Consider the following 21837-nt stretch of genomic DNA (forward strand, 5'->3'; position numbering starts at 1 on the left):
CCCCTCAATTCAGCCGTTATTGGACTGTTGGGAGGGGTAAAACCGACTTTTTCCCAAAATAGCCGTTGGAAACGGCTATTTTCCTTACCCCTCACCGTTGCGGGCCGTGCCTGGCACGGCCCGTTTGCACCCGTTACGGGCCGTGCCTGGCACGGCCCGTGGCGTGCCGTGCCCGGCCCGCCAATAGACGGGCCGGGGGCCGGGCCGGGCTTCCTTTTGCGCCCGCGACGGGCCGTGCCGGCACGGCCCGCTTCATAAGCGGGCCGGGCCAGGCACGGCCCGTTTAGACCTTGGGCCCGGTGGGCCTGGGCCGGGCCGGCCCGGCACGGCCCGATGCCCAACACTACTTTCAGCCATGCATTCTAAATATTTGGTGTTAGTCAAATGCATTGATGAGCTACATCAAGGTTTATTTCTACATATGATTCCACTAATAGAACTTATAGAGCAATGATTTTGACTTACACATTAGCAGTTTAGGAATGGTTTAACAATTGTTCCTATTATCGATTATATGTTATCATGTTATGTTTTCTTAGTGGCCAGTTAACGAGAAGGTGTACTCTTTAAAGAAGAAACTAATTTAGTTTTGATTTTAAAATGGCGGCCCCGGAGAATTAAATGCAGTAATACTGGTATTCGTGGGTCTTACGTAATATGAGGCTTGGGGTTGCTGTAGAAGCTCATATTGGTTATAAGGTGGTGCTTGATGAAAAACAGGATTATACCTCATCTTTACTCAAAAGGGAAAAAGAGAGGGAAAAAGAAGCTGCAACTCCATAAAAAGTCACTTCATTTGAGAAAAGTGCAAGCAAGAATTGCCGAACCGGGACCAGTCGGCGTACTGGTCGGCACCGGTACCGGTTCGGCCAAAACCATTTTCTGTGGCCGAACTGGACCCCGGTCGGCACTGGTAGCAGTTCGGTACAAGCTGAACCAGCCGGTCGGGCCGGTTCAGCATTCGCATTGTGCAAGAAAAGAAAAAAAATCCTCCGGTTTCTTCAAATATTACAAGTTTTTACCTAGGAAAATGACTTCATAATAGCATCTAATATATGCTAAGACCATTCTAGTTAAGGGGGTACCTACTCATTTGAGGAAAGTGCAATACAAGAAAAAGAATCTATCTATTTCTTCGAATATTACAACTTCTTACCTTGGAAAATGGCTTCACAGTGGCATCTAATATATGCCAAGATTATTGTAGTTAAGGGGGGTATGTATTCATTTATATGAAATTCTAGGATATTGGATACAACAATATCGAAGAGAAGCTTATTGGAGTGGGACTTTTTACTATTACAACTGCATAACTGATCACTTTTTTAATTGTATTCATAGCACAACAACTTATAAAATAAAGGTCTTTCATTAGCTTAGTGGATTAGACTTGTTACTATTCTAACTTCATAACACTGTTACCAATCTCATCATTAATTCTATCATAAAACATAGTAACATATAAGAAAGAGGCCTTTGATTAGCTGATGTCTGAAAATTATGAATATAAGGTGCTAGTTTATTTCTAGGGAGTTGCTTTGAAGGGTTCCATATGATTGATGAAAGGTATGTCAAAATTTTGTATACTTTTTGGGATACTATATATGTATATAAAGGCTCGTTAGAAACAGGTAAGGGAAATGGTGTTGTCTACACTAGGATTGGTGCACTAGTTAGGGCTTCTGTGGATTTTCCTATAGGATTGGGCTGAAAATTCTGTAGAATTTGCGGATTCGGCTACTACAACCAGCAAGATCACAGGCCTATGGGCTTGTCTAAGCCTACTATATTCATAAAAATCCTATCAATAGATTTGGAATGGGCCAGCTTGAATCCTATAGGGAGAAAAAAAGACCTCAGGTCTTTCTTTTTCTCCTACAGGAATCGGCTGGAAAGATCTAATACATGGGCTGAGTTAGGCCTTATATTTTGTAATCCTAGAAATACTGTTTCCAATCCTGAGGATCCAATAGGATTATCCAAAATTGCCATAATGTTGAAAAATGATGTGGTGGGCCACCTAATGGTTGTTCAAGCTTGCATCCTTCTGTGAATTTACGTGACTGAATTTAGTTTTACTAGCTTTACTAGTTTTGAGTAGGATTGATCTTAGTTCTATATGAAAAGCAAAGCTTCATAAGTGGTGCTTACAATCATCCTTCCACATAATTATGTTCATAAAAACATCTTAAGAAACATGTTGAGGTTTTACAATCAGGGATAGAACATGACATGAAAGAGGTACCCTAATTATCTGACAGACACTAGCAATTGATCATGCTCTTGTTATAGTACAAATTGGAGGGAAAAAAAATCTTTTCCCAAGAACTCTGTCACATAGGATAATATTCACCAAATAAAAGATAGGGAAAACTGCATTTAATTCCTCCATTTGAAATTACGAAAATTTGTAAATATGAACCTCGAAGGCATCTTTTAGGAACTGTATTGTCTGTCATACTCGACCAGCTGAACTGTCATCTTTATGAATCCTGCTTCCCCAGGCATTAGTATTGTATATTCACAGAGTCATCCTAGTCATAAATATTTAGGACTTCTGATTGTCATTAAAATTAGTCTTCATCATCACCAGTTGCAAGGCTGCTGTTACAGTTAATTGCTTTATATGGTTACAGAATGCAGCATTCATAGTGGAGAAATTAGGAATTGGTGTAACAGATGCTGTCATCAACGCCATAAGTTTTGCTGGTTATAACACTCAGACCACTCCAGAAATTATGATTCAGTCTACCAATAGTTCTGTTCTGAAGAAGTTCAGGCAGCATACCAAGTACAAACTTGTTTACAAGATAGATGGACCGGTTGGCGATGCTGTCAATTCCTCGGTTGAAGATATTAAAGAATTTGCTGATTCTGTGGCCATTTTAACGGATTCCATCTATCCTGACACCCAATTGTTCATTACCAGTAAAACTGATATCGTGAATAAGTTTCACAGATATAACCTTTCTGTGTATGTATATCTTCTTCAGAATGAATTTGTATCTCAACCATGGGACTATTTCTCAGATCCAATTGTCCAGATCAATTCATTTGTCGAGGGAGCTAAGGTGGATGGAATCATCACAGATTTTCCACGGACAGCTAGAGCATACAAAAGTACGTATCCTTGACCATTTTCACATGATGCCCTTATTCTTATCCATACTTACAAGAACTAAGGTGTTGGAGGTTATGCTCATCATTGCAGATGCAAAAATAATATCAGTAGCATTGCAGTAACCTGTTGATGCGATGTTGCTTTGAATGTGAAGCACATAATTAGACCCATGATGTTATCCTTAACTCTTGTTTTCAATATGAGGATCCTAATTACCAAATGCAAGCTCCTATGATACATGGAGTTATGTCTCCTAATCAAGATCCGCAAAATCAGTATCGTATGGTACATTATAGTACACATCTCATACCAAGATAGGCTGCTAGCTCTTTTTTCTCACCCCTAACCGTGATACTGTCCAAAACTGGTTGGCACTGAGCGGTAGGAGATGTTCTACTCAGTTAGTATGGACCGGTTCAACTAATATACCAAACTTAACCTTAGTACCTTACTAGTACGGTCAGTATGGGATGATATGGGTCATTATGACCGACCTTGCTTCTACTGCTTCTATATACCTGGTCATTAGAAACAAAAGCATGCTATAATTATATGCCTCTCAAAACAAATGCAGCTGTACAGAATTGCTAATGATTCAATCCAAAATTAGCGATCTATCTGCATTTGTAACTGAAACCAACTGGTGCTTTGGATCATGCAGGAAATTCTTGTAGGAATTTGGGACCTAAGGCGCCCGTCTTTATGGAGCCTGTTGAAGCTGGAGATCTGTTGCAACTCATCCCCTTTGCGGCGCAGCCTCCAGCCTTAGCTCCCATGCCTGTCCTGAATGTCTCCAATGTGGTGGAGCCGCCTCTGCCTCCTGTTGCATCAAAGACACCACCCCCTGCCGGTGGAGGAACTGCAGCACCACCTTCTCAGCGGCCATCTGATGGGCCACGTTGCACTGCCTCACTCTTCATCTCGCTATCAATGCTCTGTGGATTCTTTCCATTCATCTGAGTCAACTGCATGCACGATCTTATCTTTGGACTCAGTTTGCTGAAGCTTCAACTATCGATGGCCCACCCACTGATCCTCTTTATTTTTGTTCATTGTGATTCCTTCTGTATTATTATCATCAATTTTTCTGTGTATGATTATATCCTTAATCATTCTCGATGGTGTTGTGAGCATCTGGTCATCCTGTAAGCATTTCACACATATCATGGAAATAGATCATTTGCGCTAGCTTCTCACAAAAATTAGATGGTACTGCCTGACTGGTCATCAAATTGTTCTGGTTTCATATAATGGTTAGCACAGCAGTATGGTTGTTAAGCACAGAAGTAAGTGCCGCTTGGTTGACTAATATCCTGAGAGATTTAAGGTGGTTGGTTTGTTGGAAGATACTCAAAAGTGTGATACACTGTTGCTTTGTCTAGAGGTGAAAATGGGCCGGCCAGACTCTGACCACATCCTTTTCCTTATCCAATTTGGATCAAATTCATCCGATCCAAATTCAGATATCTACGAATCTTACTGGATCTATATTTTTGTAACATGAGCGCTCGACCAGTGTATTTCAGTTATTTATCTACTTTTTGTTTTATTTGTTCATATATAATTCAAATATTATTTATATTTGAATAATATCTAACTTATATCTATATTTGATTAAAAAATATGAATATAATTAATATTTGACTTGTATACATACTCATTCAAAACAAATATGCAGACTTAATATCAGACTCGTCTGTGTATCTATTTAGAGAAAAGTTGGATACTATTTTTGGTATTTGTTTAATATTTGTATTCATATTTGTATTCATCGAAAAGTGTGGACCTAAATATGGACATACCATCATTCAATTCGTATCTGACCCATTTTTAGCCCTAACTTTGTCCCGCCTGTCTTAGCTAATATCTCAAGAAATTTAAAGAGGTTGGATTGTTGTCAGGTATAGCATGCATGGTACTTGGTTGCTTTTCCAAAAGTGAAATGGGAAAACTGTAGAATCCGTTTGAGGATACAACATTTCATCCCCTTCTGCAGAAAACCTTTGATTAAAAGCTCTGCAGGTACCAATTTACCAAGCTGGTCTTTTGTGGTTGTACCAAATGAAGAGGGTGCGTCTTTTCTTTCCCTTTAACCGAAAAGTTTATATTGATAAGCCTTAAAGGTGCCAATTTATCGAGCTGGTTAAATCTTTGATGATCATATCAATTGACCTTGATCAAATCCCACTTGGAGGGTTGCGGATACTTCGAGAAAGCCTGCCCCTGTTATATTCATATGTGGATCCATCTCCTGGGAGCAACTTGATTTGGCATTCACGAACTCAAAAGAGGCCAGCAGGAAAGTCAGTAGGCTTTCAAGTAATAACCTTTCCCAGAAATTGAGTCCATAATTAACTACCATCACAGCACCATATTTAACCAGTGATAATCACCTTTTACTTGATAAATTGACATCTGTATTTATCAACCTTAGCTCAAGCCAAAGGTTGCATACGAAAATTTACAAAATATGATCATTGAGCAATCATCATGCACTTCTAAGCGCTTATATTGCATGCATCATGCTTCCACACAACCATCAGCACTTCCATTTCAGTAATGGATATTTATTTTTTAAAAATAACAACACTAGATCAAGCCCATGGCAACATAAAAATTCTCAACTGCAACCAAGGAGAAAATCTGAACAAAATAATAGATCATGAAAAGAATGCAAACCAAAGGTACATTCTTTTTGTTCCCCGTTGGTATTCGCAGCACATGAGATTATTCAAGAGAATTCCAAAATAAAAAGAAATTTTTAGTCCTTTATATTTTGACATTAGATAGACCTCCTGAAGAGAATCCGGCCCTTCTATTTACTACACATATTAACAAGTTGAGCTGGACACCTTATATATGGCTGCTCTGCAACCCTAGGATAGATATTAATATGCAAGCAACTATACAGACATGGTCGTTCCCTTTGTCCGCTGATAGCTACCATATACCAAAGGTGCAACTAATATGCTCTTGAGTGATCATATGTAGCCGGCTACGCATGATGGATATGGAGTTGTAAACGGGGAGGCACAGGCGGTAGAAGCATGTATGAGATGTAGGTAGGCGGTCCTGAGATTCAGAAGCCTTGTATATGTACAATTTGGAACCCAGACCACCAAAACCATCAACAGGCAAGTATTTCACAGATGTCCAGAAGAAAAGAAGCACCCTCTGCTGCTCAGCAGGCATGCCCTCAACAATCTGTGGAAAAAAATCCAATGATCAGAGGCTGTAACTTCAGCAGGCACTGTGCTTGTTTAAAAATTCTCTGATCACTTCATTAATATTACTCATTGTGATTCTGCGTGAGAATTATGCTACCTAGAATATACTGTGAAATAAAGCACCAAGTTTAATCCAACAGATATTTTCACATATCCATTATCTCAAATTTTACATCATAGCATGCTGTCAAAAACAAAGCAATATATTATTTTAAGATTAGAATTTCCTAAATTGTGGACAGAATAAATTATAGCACATATACCATATTGTAAGGAATATAAAAACCGCATAACTCAGTAAGATTAGGATAAGTAAGATTATTTTATTGTTTGCTTGGCTCTTGATAAATAAATTGTTTGTCTGTTCATAAATATTTAATATAAAGTTGGGTTATTGGACTCCAACTTTTGTGTTTCTTTATGTTGTATTTCTCAAATGAAAACTTTCAAGTTACTGAGAAACCAACAGAAATAATGAAGTTAGGCAAGCTTTGCCTGCATACTACAAGAGATTCAATAAATTTCTAAGCATACAAAACATCACAAGGTCGTCGACAATCATGCCAAAGTACCAAACAATATTTTACACATAAGAGCTTCAAAATCACTCAAAAATTATCATTCAGCACATGAAATGCTCTAAAGATAACAAAGATTCAGATTAACTGCCAAAGAATCCTCAGGGACATTGAAACAATAAAATAAAGATGAAGCAACCGAATTGGAGATGCAAATGGATTAGGTTTACCATACCAAAACAAAACTGACATGAAAATCATCCAATCCAAACCAGAAGTGAAGTATGCAGTTCTGGTGTATGTTGAGAATGTATCTCATTTGATCTCATAGATCTGTTGAGCATGAATGTAAAAGAATAAAAGGATCCAACCAATTGAGAAGTATAGTATGCGTATCAAAAGTATGCGGATCAAAAACAACTACACAAGTCCCAACCCAACCCTCCCCAAAATTTAGATTTACAAAAACTTCACTCAATGTGGGTTACCTCCAGCTTGATGAGATACGGGCCTTGGAATCACGGCCTAAATGGTTAAGAGATCAGACCAGTTTGCAACCCAAACAAAAATTGCTACGAAAACTTTTTAAAGATAGAACTCCCATTATGATAATAAGTGTGGTTTGAAGACACTCCAAGTTGCCCACATAATGTTAATAATTGATTCATATCATGCTTTTCGAATTAAGATACAGATTTGAGCCATTTTCCATTTTGCAGTGCTGCTGTTTTATTGGCATCTCCATGTTATTATATATGACCTGTGACCAACCCCCCCTCCAAAGAAAAAAAAAAGAACCAACATCATATTGGTTCATTTAATCTTCGGAAAATGAGTCAGGTGGCAGTAATTCACATAAGGTATCCGAGATTGGTATAAAAAGAGCCAAGATCATATTGGTTCATTTAATAGTGGTGTGAGCGTAAGCCTATGATGTTGGGAGAGTCCACAATCTTCGGAAAATGAGTCAGGTGGCAGTAATTCACATACCTAAGTAAGGTCTGCGAGATTGGTGTAATGCATGATATACTCCCACAGGAAATTAGAAGGTTAAAGGAAGGGGTGGAAGCAAAACTTGATGAACATTCAAACCCATCTAATAGCACCCAAAGGCTAAAGTGAAAAGCAAACGGGACTGAAAACCTACTCTTTTTCGCACTGGCCCTACCCTTTTCTTCCATTTATATGGCAAACCCCTGTGGCAAGAATACAGATCTTGCACGATACTAAAAAGGCTGTACAGCTCTATTTTTCTATCCCTCTTTCTTGTCCTTCCCCCTTTCTCTGTCTCTACCTCTTGTTTGCTTCCACTCTCACTCTGCTTTCAATTGCATTAGCACTAAGGCTTCCCTATCATGAAGGCTGCAACCAAGAATTGAAAATTGTGTTTGCGCTCCCCCATAAGAAGATTCCAAATATACTTTCTTCTTTTATTTCTCATTTCAGCCCTCCGCCTCTTCTCCACCATATATTCTTCTTCTGTTTTTCTATCCTTGCACATTCACATTGTTGATTGCTGCTTAGATTGCAGAACTCAGCCCTAATTATTTCTTTGCATGACTATGTTAGGACTCATTTTCCTTTATCTGTGTTTCTGGTTATGGCAGAGGAAGGCTCTTCAGCGTCTATCGCATGATTTAGAAATTGAAAGATGCAGAATTTTATTTTAAATGTTAAGCTTGCCCTCCAAATTGCTTAGCTGATTTGACACTTCTGTTAAGTCTCTCAGGAAAATATCAAAGATATATTACCTAAATAATGATGAAATTGTTAAAGACTTTCAACTCCTAGATCGCATTAACAGCAGAACATTTTAGCCAGTTCTTATATGCACAGTTTGAGCATTCACCCACATGTGATGCCACATAACCAACTAGTTTTATGCAAAATGTTATGAATACAGCATTAGCAAGGACCATGAACAAGAATCATGCAACAAAGGTAAAATAAGAGAGCTGCTGTTTATCTCCTATGAGCATCAAAGAACCTGCTTGATATGCTCTGATCTAAGTCAAGATTACTAAACCAAGGAACACATGATATAAAGCCGCCTACAAAAACAAGCTATACAGAAACATGTAGTGGGTTAGGAGAAACCTCCACTATCACATGCAGGGCAATATAATACCATCACAAGAAGCAACAACAAATACATAGAAAAACTAATCACCTGTGACTGAAAAGGCTCTATTGGAAGCCTATGATAGTAATATAATCACTTATTCTTGAAAAACTTGTCTATATATTGTATATTTTATACTGAAAATGGAAACCAATTGTCAGATCAAGTGCTTACCTGAAGAAGTTTAAATTGGAAAAGATTATGCACTGCAGGAGGGAGGATTCAACTACGCTAGAACAAAATGAAGGTAAAAGTTGATATTTTTTTAAAAAAATAATCCATTTGAAAAATGGCTGAACTACTTATAGATTTAAAAGAGTGAACATATAGCATGGTAACAAGTTAATTTATTAACTTTAAATAAACCAATACCTTCCAAAACCAACATATTTGACGGTCTCTTGCCTTGTAGCCATTGTATTCAGTATGCGCCTTCCATTCCCTCATGCTAATGACACTATCACTTCCACCTAGCATTCGATCAAAATCTTCGAGGTCCAGACTTTGAAAGAAAAACTTCTGTTGGTTTGAATTAGCAAGTATATCGCTAAATCCCTGAGCAAAATGAGATATTTGTTCAGAAATGGATGTAACAAAGCAATGCTCAATTAGAAGGTTGATGTATTCCTCTTTATTCTGGCTATTTACAGCAATTTCCTTCCCTCCCGGACAGAGTTCGACAACCCTATGAGTCCCTAATTCTTCATATTCTCTGATAAAAGTTAGCCCTAATACATCTGAATCCAAAAGCTCAGCATCCATCTCCAAAATTTTTTTGCAGCTCATATATAAGCATGGATCTGCATTCTGAATATCTTCTAATGTAAGACCTTTCCCAGCTAGTTGCAAGAAGAACACACGATCAAAAACAACGCCTACTTGCACTCTATGCAGTAAAGCTAGTGCAATCACTCGTCCACAGAAGCCAAAGTACTTCAGGTGCAAAGGATCCACAGCAGATGCTGCAACATGCATAAATGATATATGTATGACATAATAATTCACACAGATAACTGAAAAGGCAGATAGAGTAGCATAAATGGATAATACTTGCTGAAGTACTAATAAATATTAAAAACAATTCATAAGTAGTTAATTCTAATATGACAACCCTAAAGGCTACCTGAAAGACTTTTGTCTGGGCTATAACGTCCACTACAAGGACTTGCAATTACTTCGTAATGCTAATGGCCTTCTTCCAAAAGGTATGATTACATCTATGAGAGATAGCCACCATAGGGTTAAAAAGTCTACTCTTCATCACTGAGATATTCTCAAAAAATGGAGCAAAACTTGGTGAAGTATTCCCCAATAATGAGACAACCACCTATTAGACAGAGAACTACCTTTTACTCTAAAACCAGGTCATCACTCTCTCATTAACAGCCAAAGTTGCAAAATTCAAGCTAAGCTAAACATACTGAATTTATTGCTAGACATTTGTTTAATGTAACAGAAGGCAAGATTCAAATGTTTAAATTGATTGGGACCCTCCGAACAAAGAATGAAATCATTGTTCACGTCACAGATGATAGATGACAGGACCACCACTAAGAGCAGCAAGGTCCTTGATAAAACCTGTTATGCATTAGGAATGCATGAAGGTAAAAAAACAACAGTGAGAGGGAGTTACTCAGACAGAAGCTTCATGAAGCAGGTAAATATCCAAAAGGAGGTACTTTATTAAGCGCCAAGAAGTTAAGGCATAATGACAAGGAATCAATCCAAATATTCAATTAATCCAACAAAACAGGAAACTAAAGGTTATATTTAACTCAAAAGGTGTCAAGAATCATATTGAAAACCTTATTGTCATCCAACTTGCAGAAAATTATAGGAAACCTTTGATCATATGTAAATGAGCATATTAAACGATCTGGATACTCTTACCCTCAAGGAAAGCATTTCATTTCTACAGACATATTCATTCAATGCATACCTTGTTCCATCAGCACAAACAACGTCAGCGATCACCTCTCTGACAATCTTCAAATATTCTTGAAGATCATGAAGAACCCATGTCCTTATGTTCAAAATTTGTAATGGTTTATTCTCTATGCCAACCTAAACAATTAAGTCAAAAGACCATCCATAAGACAATTTTTTGTTCTATTACAACTATAACAATGAAAGGATGTGATCTGCACTCCAGACTTCAGGCAGCTGATTTTTACCAACCTTTACTAGACATTCATGTTGATTTTAGTATTGGCAGTTTGACCACAAAATTTACATCGAAGAGTTTACATCATCATAATTGCCAATTTTCCCTCTTCTATGTTCGGCCTATGAAAACTACTTAGAAATTATAAATAGCTGACCTTTCTTAGAAATTATAAATAGCTGACCCCAAGGAAGAAACAGATAAAATCATTGCCATCTAGCCGCTTCAACCAATCAATTGCTCATCATGAAGAAGTTGAATACTCTCACTAAAGGGTAGAAGTAGTTGCTACAGTGAGTCAAAGCAAGGCAAAACTTGAGCCATCATATAATCATAAAACACATGCTTAATCATTTGTAACGAGTAACGACAATAATAATTTCCTGCTTTACGCTCATGGCATACTTGTTGGACTTGATTTACCAAATCCCCTCACACCAGGATCTGATAAGCTAACAAATAATCATCTTTGTAACCACTGACTTGCAGATTGAAGTGTTGTAAAAAGCACCCTTGTCTCATTGCCCAGTACCCAATCACAAGTACCTCTTGAAAGCAGGTCTTTATCTGCCCAAAAATTGCAATCCTCTAATAAGACCTTTGGTCACCTTGTCCACAGCTCAGTCTAAGCTCTAAAACCACCAGCGTTCTAGTATACACCATTAATATTTATGGGTTTCCCTTAGTGTATAACTACTCTACTAGGCACACCTAAATTCCCATCCTAAAAAACAGCTACCACCCTCCATGAACACTGGAAACCCCTCAATCTCAGAGATTATCTTCAGCCACCTTCCCAAATGAATGAGAAAGCGAGCGAGCGAGCGAGAGAGAGAGAGAGAGAGGGAGGAAAAGGATGTCCAATACAAATACTATACCAGCAGCCAGTGAGTAAACACTTCTTTCTATATCCAATCATTGGAGAGGATGTATCATTTGGTGAAAGGTAAGAATTAGTTTATATTTCCTGTTTTCTTAGGTCGAGGTGGAGGGAGGATGTTGCACATCCATCATTTATAATTGTCACAAAATAATCTAGGTTCATGTGAGATGTATAGATGATGACTAAACACCAAATCCTGTAAAAAGTGCGATGCTCCTCTCTTCCTCTATTTCATTTCATATACGGTATTTCCATCTTTTGCTCACCCCCATTGCTTGCTGATCAGACAAAGAAATATAGGTGGTTAGGCTCCCACTTACTATATTTTTTTCTCAGTTCTCTCTCCTCTTTTTCCCCTTCCCCTCCTGTATCCAGGACCCTCTGCCTTTGCCTTTCTTCACTTGGCTTGACAAGGAGGGGTGGCAGAAAAATGCAGTAATGCACACTTCCATTACCCCTCTTTCTCATGTACCTGTTCTTCCATTACCCTCCGTTTAATATGCTTGTCCTCCCTTCCTTGTTACTCCCTCTACATGGTTTCAAAACCCTAAAATTTTCTCTAGACTTCAAAAAGATTGGTGTCTTCAATAGTTAAAGCCTATTGAATCAGTAGCAATCCATCAATCATCAGACCTTTGTCAGACCCTATCATCATCCCCTCATGTGATAGACGCCATGATTTGCACCCACCTCCAATTGTGCATGTCTATCATAGGAGGTGTCGGATTCCTTATTCGAACGGAATTAGGTCTTAATTGCCTTAATTTGGAATTAGTAAATTAGTTATCTTATATTTGGTTGTCCTTTTCAATTAGACCACCTCCACTTTTGCATGTCTACTACAGGAGGCGTCAAATTCCTTATTTAGACGGAATTAGGTCTTAATTACCTTAATTCCGGATTAGTCAATTAGTTGTCTTTTATTTTGTTGTCTTTCTCAATTAGGCATATTGTCTTTCCATTGTAATAAGAGTCCAAGTTAGGTAGGACCGTAGGAGTCTAATTGGCATAAGGGTGCCCGACCCCTATAAGAGTTGTAATTATTTTCAATTGAGGGAAGAAATAACAATTCCGAAATTTTTCTACGTACTCTCTCTCCCTTTCTCACACTCTCTCTTGTTCTCTTTCTCTCCACCCTCTTCTCCTAACAATCCACCGGTGAGAACTGCCTTGCAGATCTTATCAACTAGATCTGCCTTGCAGATCTTATCAACTTGGTATCAGAGCTACAATAGTTGATCTGCTGCAATAGTCAACTCGCTACGGTAGCCGATTCACTACAGTATCCGATTGGCATCTAGCGTGGCTTCCACGTGCTCAGTTACAGATGAAGATCATGTGTCGAGGGTAGAGGTCGAGCTTCACAAGTCAACATGACCATATGTCGACATGTGGATGCTTTCGAATCCATCAATGCCCCCCTAGAGACCCTTTCCTCTAACGTGACTCTCCTCCTGAAGGACACGGAGAGTCCGCCTCGGTCTCTAGGAAGCTCGATTCGACGGATTCCGTTGGGTGACGGTGGAACAATTCAACCATGGCTCGCGCGGATGGACTTTTCGAAACTTACGTATGAAGATCCGACGGGATGGATCTATAATGCCGAGCAGTTCTTCCGCTACCCAGGCACCCCAGATGTGGAGAAGGTATTGTTGGCTTCCTTTCTCCATGACAAGGCCCTACAATGGTTCTAGTGGTATGAGACCACACATCCCCGAGTGAGTTGGCCAGAGTTCACATAAGCCCTCTATGTTCGTTTTGGGCCATCTGAATATGAAAACTTTAATGAGGCTCTCGCCAAACTACAACAAACGGGGTCGGTGCAAGATTATCGAAACCAGTTCGAGCGGCTAGCTTCTCGGGTTCAGGGCTAGCCAGAAGGGGCTCTTCTAGAAAGTTTTATAAGCAGCCTTCGAGAGGACATTCGTTTGGAGGTTAAACTTTTCTAGCCAAAGACAATGGCGCATGCAGTGAGTTTGGCACGACTACAGGAAGACAAGATTCTTTAGGCAAGATATAACTTGCCTCATCAGGGTCTACTTCCTACACTAGTGCAGAAGCCGCCGTTGGCCCTGCCAGCGCCCAGACCGGCCCCGAGCATTGGGCCAGGCCGACTCCCACTAAGCTTGTTAACAAGCCGAGCTGAGTCCGAGCCTCCCTCAGGCTCGGGCTCAGGCTTGGTACCGAGCTCTGTATTAGGCTCGAGCTCGGGCTTGCTTGGCAAAGTAAAGGCTCGGCCTTGAGCTCGTAAAGCTTGTTTCAATTACGAGCTCAAGCCCGAGCTCGTCTCTGCCGAAATCCTCCATATCAATCAAATGTCCAACCATCCAAAACCCTCTGACTCCATACAGCGCACCTTTGCGCTAACCCTCGAGAGAAAGAAAAGCCCTTCTCCCTCCAACGCCAGGAAACAAAGCCCAAACTCAGCAAGAGAGGAAAAAAAAAAACCCTCACACCCCTCCCTCCAATCCCTCTCCCTCCCCTGTTCCAACACACACACACTCTCTGAGATGGTGTTGAGGTGTTGAGAGATCGACGGGATGCAGAAGCCTCTGCCGGCGGCGGCAACGGAGGGGTCCAGCTTCTCGGTCCCCTTCAAGAACCCCACACTCTGGTGGGGCAGCACCCGCCTCATGCACTGCCAGCTAGTCTCCGACCACCACGACCCACCGACCGCCGTCCCTCCTTCGCCTCTCCTCTTCGGAGACCGCATCAAACCAAGAATGATCTGCCCCTTCTTCTAGACGCCCGAGGTTCGTAATCCGCATCCCCTACCGACCCAACCCGAGGATCCGGAGAGAGACAGGCCTCCCGCTTCGGAGGAGTGTTAAATCACGAGCCCAAACGAGCTCGTGAGCTGCTTGGGCTTAAGCTTGAGTTTAAACGGGCCTCATTTTGGGCTTGGGCTCGGGCTCGTTTGACTAATGAGCCGAGTTTGAGCCGAGCTTTTATCGGGCCGAGCTCGAGCAGCTCGGCTCGTTAACAGGCCTAACTCCCACCCCTGGGAGCCCCATCGCAAGTTTCGACAGGTGCTAGCCTCAAGCGCCTGACTTGGGAACAGATGCAAGCTCGTAGGAAGAAAGACTTGTGTTACAACTGTGATGAGAAGTTCGTACGAGGACATGTCTGCAAATCTCAGCAGTTGTTTTTGCTGATATCGAAGACAGAAGAGGGGGCGTCGGTACAGGAGGAGACGACTGCGGAGGGTGAGCAGGACCTGCTCGACTACCCCGAGATCTCGATTCATGCCCTGTCGGGATGTACCTCACCTCAAATGATGCGAGTAGCCGGGACGATAGAGGGTCGACCGGTATCGATTCTGATAGACAGTGGTAGCATCCACAATTTCATGAATGATCGGTTGGCTCAGAAGCTTCATTGTAAGATCACACCCGCAATGCCTTTCATGGTGATGGTGGCTGATGGCAACCGCTTAGCATGCAAGGAGGTCTGCAAGACTACAGACATTCAAATTCAAGGGCACCTGTTCCAGGTTGACATGTATCCTTTGGGTCTCCAAGGGTCAGACATCGTCCTCAGCATTCAGTGGCTTAGGAATTTGGGATCGGTCCTTCGTCATTGGGAGAAACTCACAATGCAGTTTGAGGTGTAGGGCGTCCGGTACCAGTTGGAGGGCGATTCGAAGGCACCCGTGCTGTCAGGTACCCTGCATTCGATCCAACGACTCCTATGTCAAGAAGCCGATGTGTACATTATGATGACGGGCCATACTGGGCAAGGGAGCCCGAACGGTGAGGAGCATGCTTTCCTCCTGGACCCCTTGCCGGAGGAGTTCAACCATTTGTTCAAGAAGCCACATGGACTACCGCCCTCTCGATCGCATGACCACAAGATCAAGATTGTTCCAGGAGCTGGACTGGCTAGCGTGAGGCCACATTGTTATCCGCACATTCAGAAAGAAAAAATCGAGCGTATTGTTCGAGAGATGCTGGATACTGACATCATTCGACCGAGTACGAGTTCATATTCTTCTCTGATCCTGTTCATGAAAAAGGATGGTTCGTGGCGGTTTTGTGTCGATTATGAGGCCTTGAACGACATCATAGTCAAGGACCAATACCCGATACCTGATACCAGGATTGACGAGCTGCTAGATGAGCATCATGGGGCAGTATTCTTCATCAAACTGGACTTAAAAGTCTGATTATCATCAGATTTGGGTCGCTCCAGAGGATGTACCAAAGACAGCTTTTCGCACCCATGACGGTCACTATGAGTTCTTGGTGATGTCGTTTGGTCTCACCAATGCTCTGGCTACCTACCGGGCCTTGATGAACGACATTTTCAGGTCCATTCTGCTTAAGTTTGTTCTCATTTTCTTTGACGATATTTTGGTCTACAAGAGGACATAGGAGGACCACTTGCGCCATCTTTGATACGTCTTCCAGACCTTGTAGGAGCATTGCCTCTTTGCAAACTTGAAGAAGTGCACTTTCGGCCAGCGGGAGGTTGACTACATTGGGCATCTCATATCCGCCCAAGAGGTAGCAGCTGATCCAGAAAAAATTCGGAGCATGGTGGATTGGCCGAGATCGTGAAATGTACGGGCTCTGCGGGGCTTCCTTGGGCTGACCGACTATTACTGAAAATTTGTGCAAAGATACCCAATGAAGATCTCTGATTTCCGTTGGGTTAAAAAGAAAGGGGTCTATGTGCAGGAGGCCCTCGTTCAGTGGATGGGATTACCCAAGAAAGATGCTACTTGGAAGGAGTATGACAAGTTCAAGTTACAGTTCTCTCATCTGAACCTTGAGAACAAGGTTCGTCTTGAAGGGGAGGGGAATGATAGACGCCAGGATTTGCGCCCACCTCCAATTGTGCATGTCTACCATAGAAGGCGTCGGATTTCTTATTCGGACAGAATTAGGTCTTAATTGCCTTAATTCAGGATTAGTCAATTAATTATCTTTTATTTGGTTGTCCTTCTCAATTAGGCCACCTCCACTTGTCCACGTCTACCATAGAAGGCGTCGGATTCCTTATTCGGACGGAATTAGGTCTTAATTACCTTAATTCCGGATTAGTCAATTAGTTGTCTTTTATTTGGTTGTCTTTCTCAATTAAGCATATTGTCTTTTTATTTTTAATAAGAGTCCAAGTTAGGTAGGAGTCTATTTGGCATAGGGACGTCCGACCCCTATAAGAGTTGTAATCGTTTTCAATTGAAGGAAGGAATAATAATTCCGAAATTTTCCTATGTACTCTCTCTTCCGCTCACGCCCTCTCTTTTCCTCGCATGCACTCTCTCTCTCTCCCCTTTCTCATGCTCTCTCTCTCTCGTTCTCTTTCTCTCCACCCTCTTCTCCTAACAATCCACCAGTGAGATCGCCTTGCAGATCTTATTGTCATGCCACTAACAGGTCTTAGTATACATGGTGCATAGTCATGATGTATGATATCAAATTTTGTCTGGTTTAGTTTATTATCTTATAGATGATCGTTTTAATTGTCAAAATTATGTGAAAAAATATATCCTTTTAATTATTGACTGCTTTAGGCTTAAAATCTGCTGATTGTGACACAATTTTTTGCTACATTTTTGTTTCCAATCCCTAGTACTATAAAATATGCTAACCAAGAACGATAAAAGTTGTTCAGATGACTGTAGAAGCAAGTTCTTACCAGGGTTGCTGCAATTTCCTCACCCTACTAAGGATACAATTTTTATCTCAATGTATTGTCTTGTCCTAGTAAAATTCTATTATATCTTAGGTGGTAATTATAGGATATTTGATTGTTCTTTTAGCACTAGTTAGCCCACTGTACTGTTCAATGTTTTGGATGGTCTAGGTCCCAAAATCACAATGTAGAATCTTATATACATCGATCAGGCTCTTGGCATGCAATAGTAATCTTAAGTCCCAATATATGATAGATGGTTGAGATAAAATCTCTTGCAGACAGCTTTGTATAATTGTTATTGATAGTGGGGGTACCAAGAATCGCGACTGAAAAAAGTGATCAGCAAAATGAATCTAAAGTAAGAGGCGGGCATTAAACACACCAACAATGTCATGATATTAAAAAAAATAAGCTATTGATGTCCCTACCACAAGGATGTGCTTCATGATTCCGCCAAAGAAAACTAGAAGAGCCCAACCCCCACCCCCCACCCCCCACCCCCTCCTCCTCACCCAAAGAAAAGGGTATTGCACTGCAGAAGAATATGGCATAATGACTCCTTTGCAACAGCAGTGAAAAAGGACAGTTATTGGAATGCAACCATTACTTTTCTCTAACTTATAACTTATAAAAAAATTATGACCAATGACATATACTGTGAATGGACATACCAGCAAAATGTGCATCAAACATAGTCCACATCAACAGCACATGTAAAAGCAATAAAGAACATGTCTCCTTCTGCCACCACCACTTTCCATCAATAACTCTTGGGTAATCTTACAGAACTCATAAAAGAACTATCTTATAGATGCCTCAATTTCATTATTGTAAGCCACTAAATTAAGGATACCAAATTGGTTGGCCACACTTTTACAAGAACATCCCCAACCGGTTTAAAATTGATCACTACCTAAAACAGCCAGTTACAAAACTGATGGATAACTAAATGGGAAATTCGATTGTAACAACTTAGACATGCAATCTCCCACAAAAAGCCCTTCCTTTCTAACTCACAATGATGCTTCAGTTCTTGCGACCACTTGATCCTAATCATGAATTTCCTGATAGCCAATCCCCAAAGGAAGACCTAATACTAGATAACATCGTGATTTTCAACCATACAAACACTTATATTTCTACCCAAGAAAGATTCTCAGCCTTTTTTCAACAAAATCTCCGAAAGCCATCGAAGTAACATGTAGGAACATCAATTTTTCATTTGTTCAATATCCACATTTTAGAAAACAGGTATTTGTTAGCATATTGTCCTATAAGCACCTCCTCCACACCCTGCTCTTTGGATAACACTTTAACTGGCACTAGCACTGTCACAACAGTGTAAGGGTGGAAAAGGCCTCTAATACATTTTTTTTATTTAACACCTTGAGATGAAGTCTTTGACTTTGTCCTTCATTATCTCGAGCGAAAAGTACATATATGATCAGTGGTGAAGCTGTACCACATTTATTCACTGTAATGGACAATCATTTCAGTAGGATAATGAATTCCTAGGTGGTAAGTACTATAATAACAGAAAAGAATGCGCCATTAGTAAAGGAAAAAATCAAAAGCATGAGAATATACCAGGATTTGGAAAGACTCTTCGACGATCATTTGCACACGACAAGAACAGGACATTTTGCGGACTGAAGATTGCTTGGCATACCAGACAAAACCACTCCCTTAAAACACCAGGGCCTGTGGCTACCTCATGTTTAAACTCCATGAAAAGTCTACCATGCAATGCACTTGCTTCAGCCTGGCCTATGTACTCAAAAGACTCAGCCAGCAGCTGTGACCTGTCTATAAGCATCTCGTGCAGCTCATCATAGTCATCCTTTCCATCAGGAAACATCATCAGTACCAAATTCTGCCTCGCCTCAAAATCTGTTACATCCTTAAGCTTCAGAAGCCAGCGAAGGTTTTCACTTCTCTTTGCACGTCTGATAAGAGCATTCAGAGGACACCGCCGAGCCACCAGAACAGAATGAAGCGACTCCCCTGCACCTTCATAAATTTTAGAAAAGCAATTCAACTCCGTTAGAATGGCAAGGATATGGGACCACCCAGCCCAACGGGCCTCGCTATGCACTGAACCTTTCTTCTCCAGGAAGCACTCCACCTTCTTAAGACACTGATCGGCCTCCATCAGGAGTTCTGCATATATATCATGTAAAGACCCAATCCAATCCTCATGCCGAGGATGTTGACCATTATATAATAGTTTTGGAATTGGACCAGTCTCACCCATCCAGTCCTGAATTGCCCCTCGCAAGGCACATGAGAACTTAGTGAACTCATTAAGATCGGCGGTTGCAACCATCATCGACTCTGATGACAGTCCTTCCATCACTGTACCAGCCATCTCACTGACAAACGGGAACAGCTCCACTATCACACTCACCACCGACTTCAACTGGCTGACGCACCTCCAATCCGGCGCCTCCAACAGCATGGAGTATGCACTGCGGCATGATAAATAAAGCTGCTCCTTCTTCCCCACCGTCCCGGCCAGCAATTTACAGAACTCCAGCACGATCGGGGCGCACCGCACCTGAACAGACTTTGGAAGAAACTCGGAGTTCGAGCTCAGAAAGAGCCGAATAGCCCTCTCCGCGACAGCCCGGTATCCACGGACCGCAGAAAGGTAAAGCTTGACGAGCACCATTGGGGCGCCGGCCAGGAGGAAGACCTGGAGGTGGCCCCAGGTGCCGTCATCGCTCTCGCCGGCCGCTTTGGCTAGGACCATGATGAGGAACTCCTTGACAAGTCCATCAATGTTCGAATTCTCCCTCATGGCACGCAGCCTGTCGGTATAGCCGCTCTCGATAAGCCAGGAGACGGAGGCAACGAGATCGTTGACCACCTGCCAGGCCCGGGGGAATCGGGTACTCCGCAGCCGCCCCGTGAGATGGAGGCAGCAGTCGTTCACGAGCGAGCATTGGGCGAGGGTGCAGTCGCCGGGGAGCTGCCGGCCGGCGTAGATCAGGCGCTGCTCCCACGTCGTGATGCCGGTGATCGTCCGGATCTGGTCGATCACCGAGTCGACGGTGTCGAAGGGGCTGGCGTGGATGACTAGGGTTTTGGACATGGCGCGGACGAAGAAATGGAGTGTAGAGGAGGGGGAGGGGGAGGGGGAGGAGGAGGAGGAGGAGGATGGGAAAACCCTGGAAGCGGCATCGGCGAGAGGGGGAAAGGGGGCGGCGGAGGAGGAGGAGGAGAAAGGATCGGGCGCAAGCATGCTCACGAGGTGGCGGGCGGCATCATCGGAAATGGAGTTGTCGTCAGATTCGAGGCCATAGTCGTCAAGCTTGCGCTTGGAGGGGAGGAGGTGGTGGTCGAGGCGCTGACGGAGGCGAGCGATCACGGCGGAGAGGGAGACGGTGGGAAGAACGGACATCGCACGCGCGGCAGCGGAGCTTAGATGTGGAACCCTAGGTCGGCATGGCCGGCGGACGGCGGCTGAGGAGGAGAGGGGATTGGGGAGAGAGGAAGGAAAAGGAGGTTGGGGCCTGGGGGCGAGGGGCAGAGAGGGGCACTGAACCTCGACGCGAACGCCGTCCAGTAGAGAGGAGCGACCGTGACGCAACGTATCACGTTAATGTTTTGTAGGGTTTTGTATGTAAAGAAAAATGATGTCAAGCTTGCACCAGCTGCCTCTAGCTAGAACCATTAATTTTACAATTAAGTCCTTCAGTATTTTTAAAATATATATATATTCGAAAATAATAAATTAAGTTTTTATAGAAATATGTGGATGATGAACTTTATACGAAAATTAAGAAAATAACAACGATTAAATGCTTTTAAAGGTAATTTATATTTTTAGTCCTCCAAATTTAGAGAAAATTTTAAATTCACATAGTTTAAAAACATAGTTTAAAAATTTTAAATTCACCTTTTGGTCGATTCCTACAATTTCTGGCACCGAAAAACCTTATTGGCATTATCGTCAATGTACCGATGATGATTAGGCATAACAAATATTTTTTAAAAAAAACATAAAAAAAAATCCTTCACTTCTCTTACTATGTTTCATCGTCATTTCTAAAATTCGGTGGCTACGATCGAAAAACTACCAATAGCGCTGCCACTAGACCTCGAGATATGAGGGCCATCACTGTCCTTGGCTGTGGCGCCAAGGGCATCATCTTCT

The 21837-nt window shown here is 41.8% G+C and overlaps 2 protein-coding genes across 3 annotated transcripts in view; one reads left to right on the top strand and one right to left on the bottom strand.

Annotated features, from left to right (window-relative positions):
* The window catches only part of LOC103719050 (glycerophosphodiester phosphodiesterase GDPDL3), a 32933-nt gene extending 28610 nt beyond the window's left edge, over positions 1-4323 (top strand). For both annotated transcript variants that reach the window (XM_008808118.5, XM_017845706.5), the window contains exons 8-9: positions 2637-3120; positions 3783-4323. In XM_008808118.5, the coding sequence (XP_008806340.3) occupies positions 2637-3120; positions 3783-4081 (783 nt within the window). In that variant the 3' untranslated portion in view covers positions 4082-4323. The remainder of the gene's footprint in view (positions 1-2636; positions 3121-3782) is intronic.
* A 1442-nt stretch (positions 4324-5765) lies between these two features.
* Positions 5766-21276, bottom strand: LOC103719049 (E3 ubiquitin-protein ligase UPL5-like). Its single transcript, XM_039117365.2, has 3 exons — positions 19266-21276; positions 9361-9950; positions 5766-6325 (listed from the first exon to the last, which is right to left on the bottom strand). The coding sequence occupies exons 1-3, from the start codon at positions 21079-21081 to the stop codon at positions 6062-6064; spliced, it is 2670 nt and encodes an 889-aa protein (XP_038973293.2). The 5' UTR covers positions 21082-21276; the 3' UTR covers positions 5766-6061.
* Positions 21277-21837: the final 561 nt, after the last annotated feature.

This window comes from Phoenix dactylifera, chromosome 2, assembly GCF_051530095.1.
Source record: "Phoenix dactylifera cultivar Ajwa chromosome 2, Ajwa_hap1_PhDact_Kaust_v1.1, whole genome shotgun sequence".
NCBI classification, from domain to species: domain Eukaryota; kingdom Viridiplantae; phylum Streptophyta; class Magnoliopsida; order Arecales; family Arecaceae; genus Phoenix; species Phoenix dactylifera.

What these genes read in the sequence shown, in the direction of transcription:
- LOC103719049 (XM_039117365.2), bottom strand. Translation starts at nt 21,081, where the DNA reads ATGTCCGTTCTTCCCACCGTCTCCCTCTCCGCCGTGATCGCTCGCCTC. An exon ending in AAGAGTCTTTCCAAATCCTG is followed by an intron (nt 9,951 to 19,265) that starts GTATATTCTCAT and finishes TGCATGTTGCAG; the next exon opens with CATCTGCTGTGGATCCTTTG. An exon ending in AAATATGTTGGTTTTGGAAG is followed by an intron (nt 6,326 to 9,360) that starts GTATTGGTTTAT and finishes TTTTTTCCACAG; the next exon opens with ATTGTTGAGGGCATGCCTGC.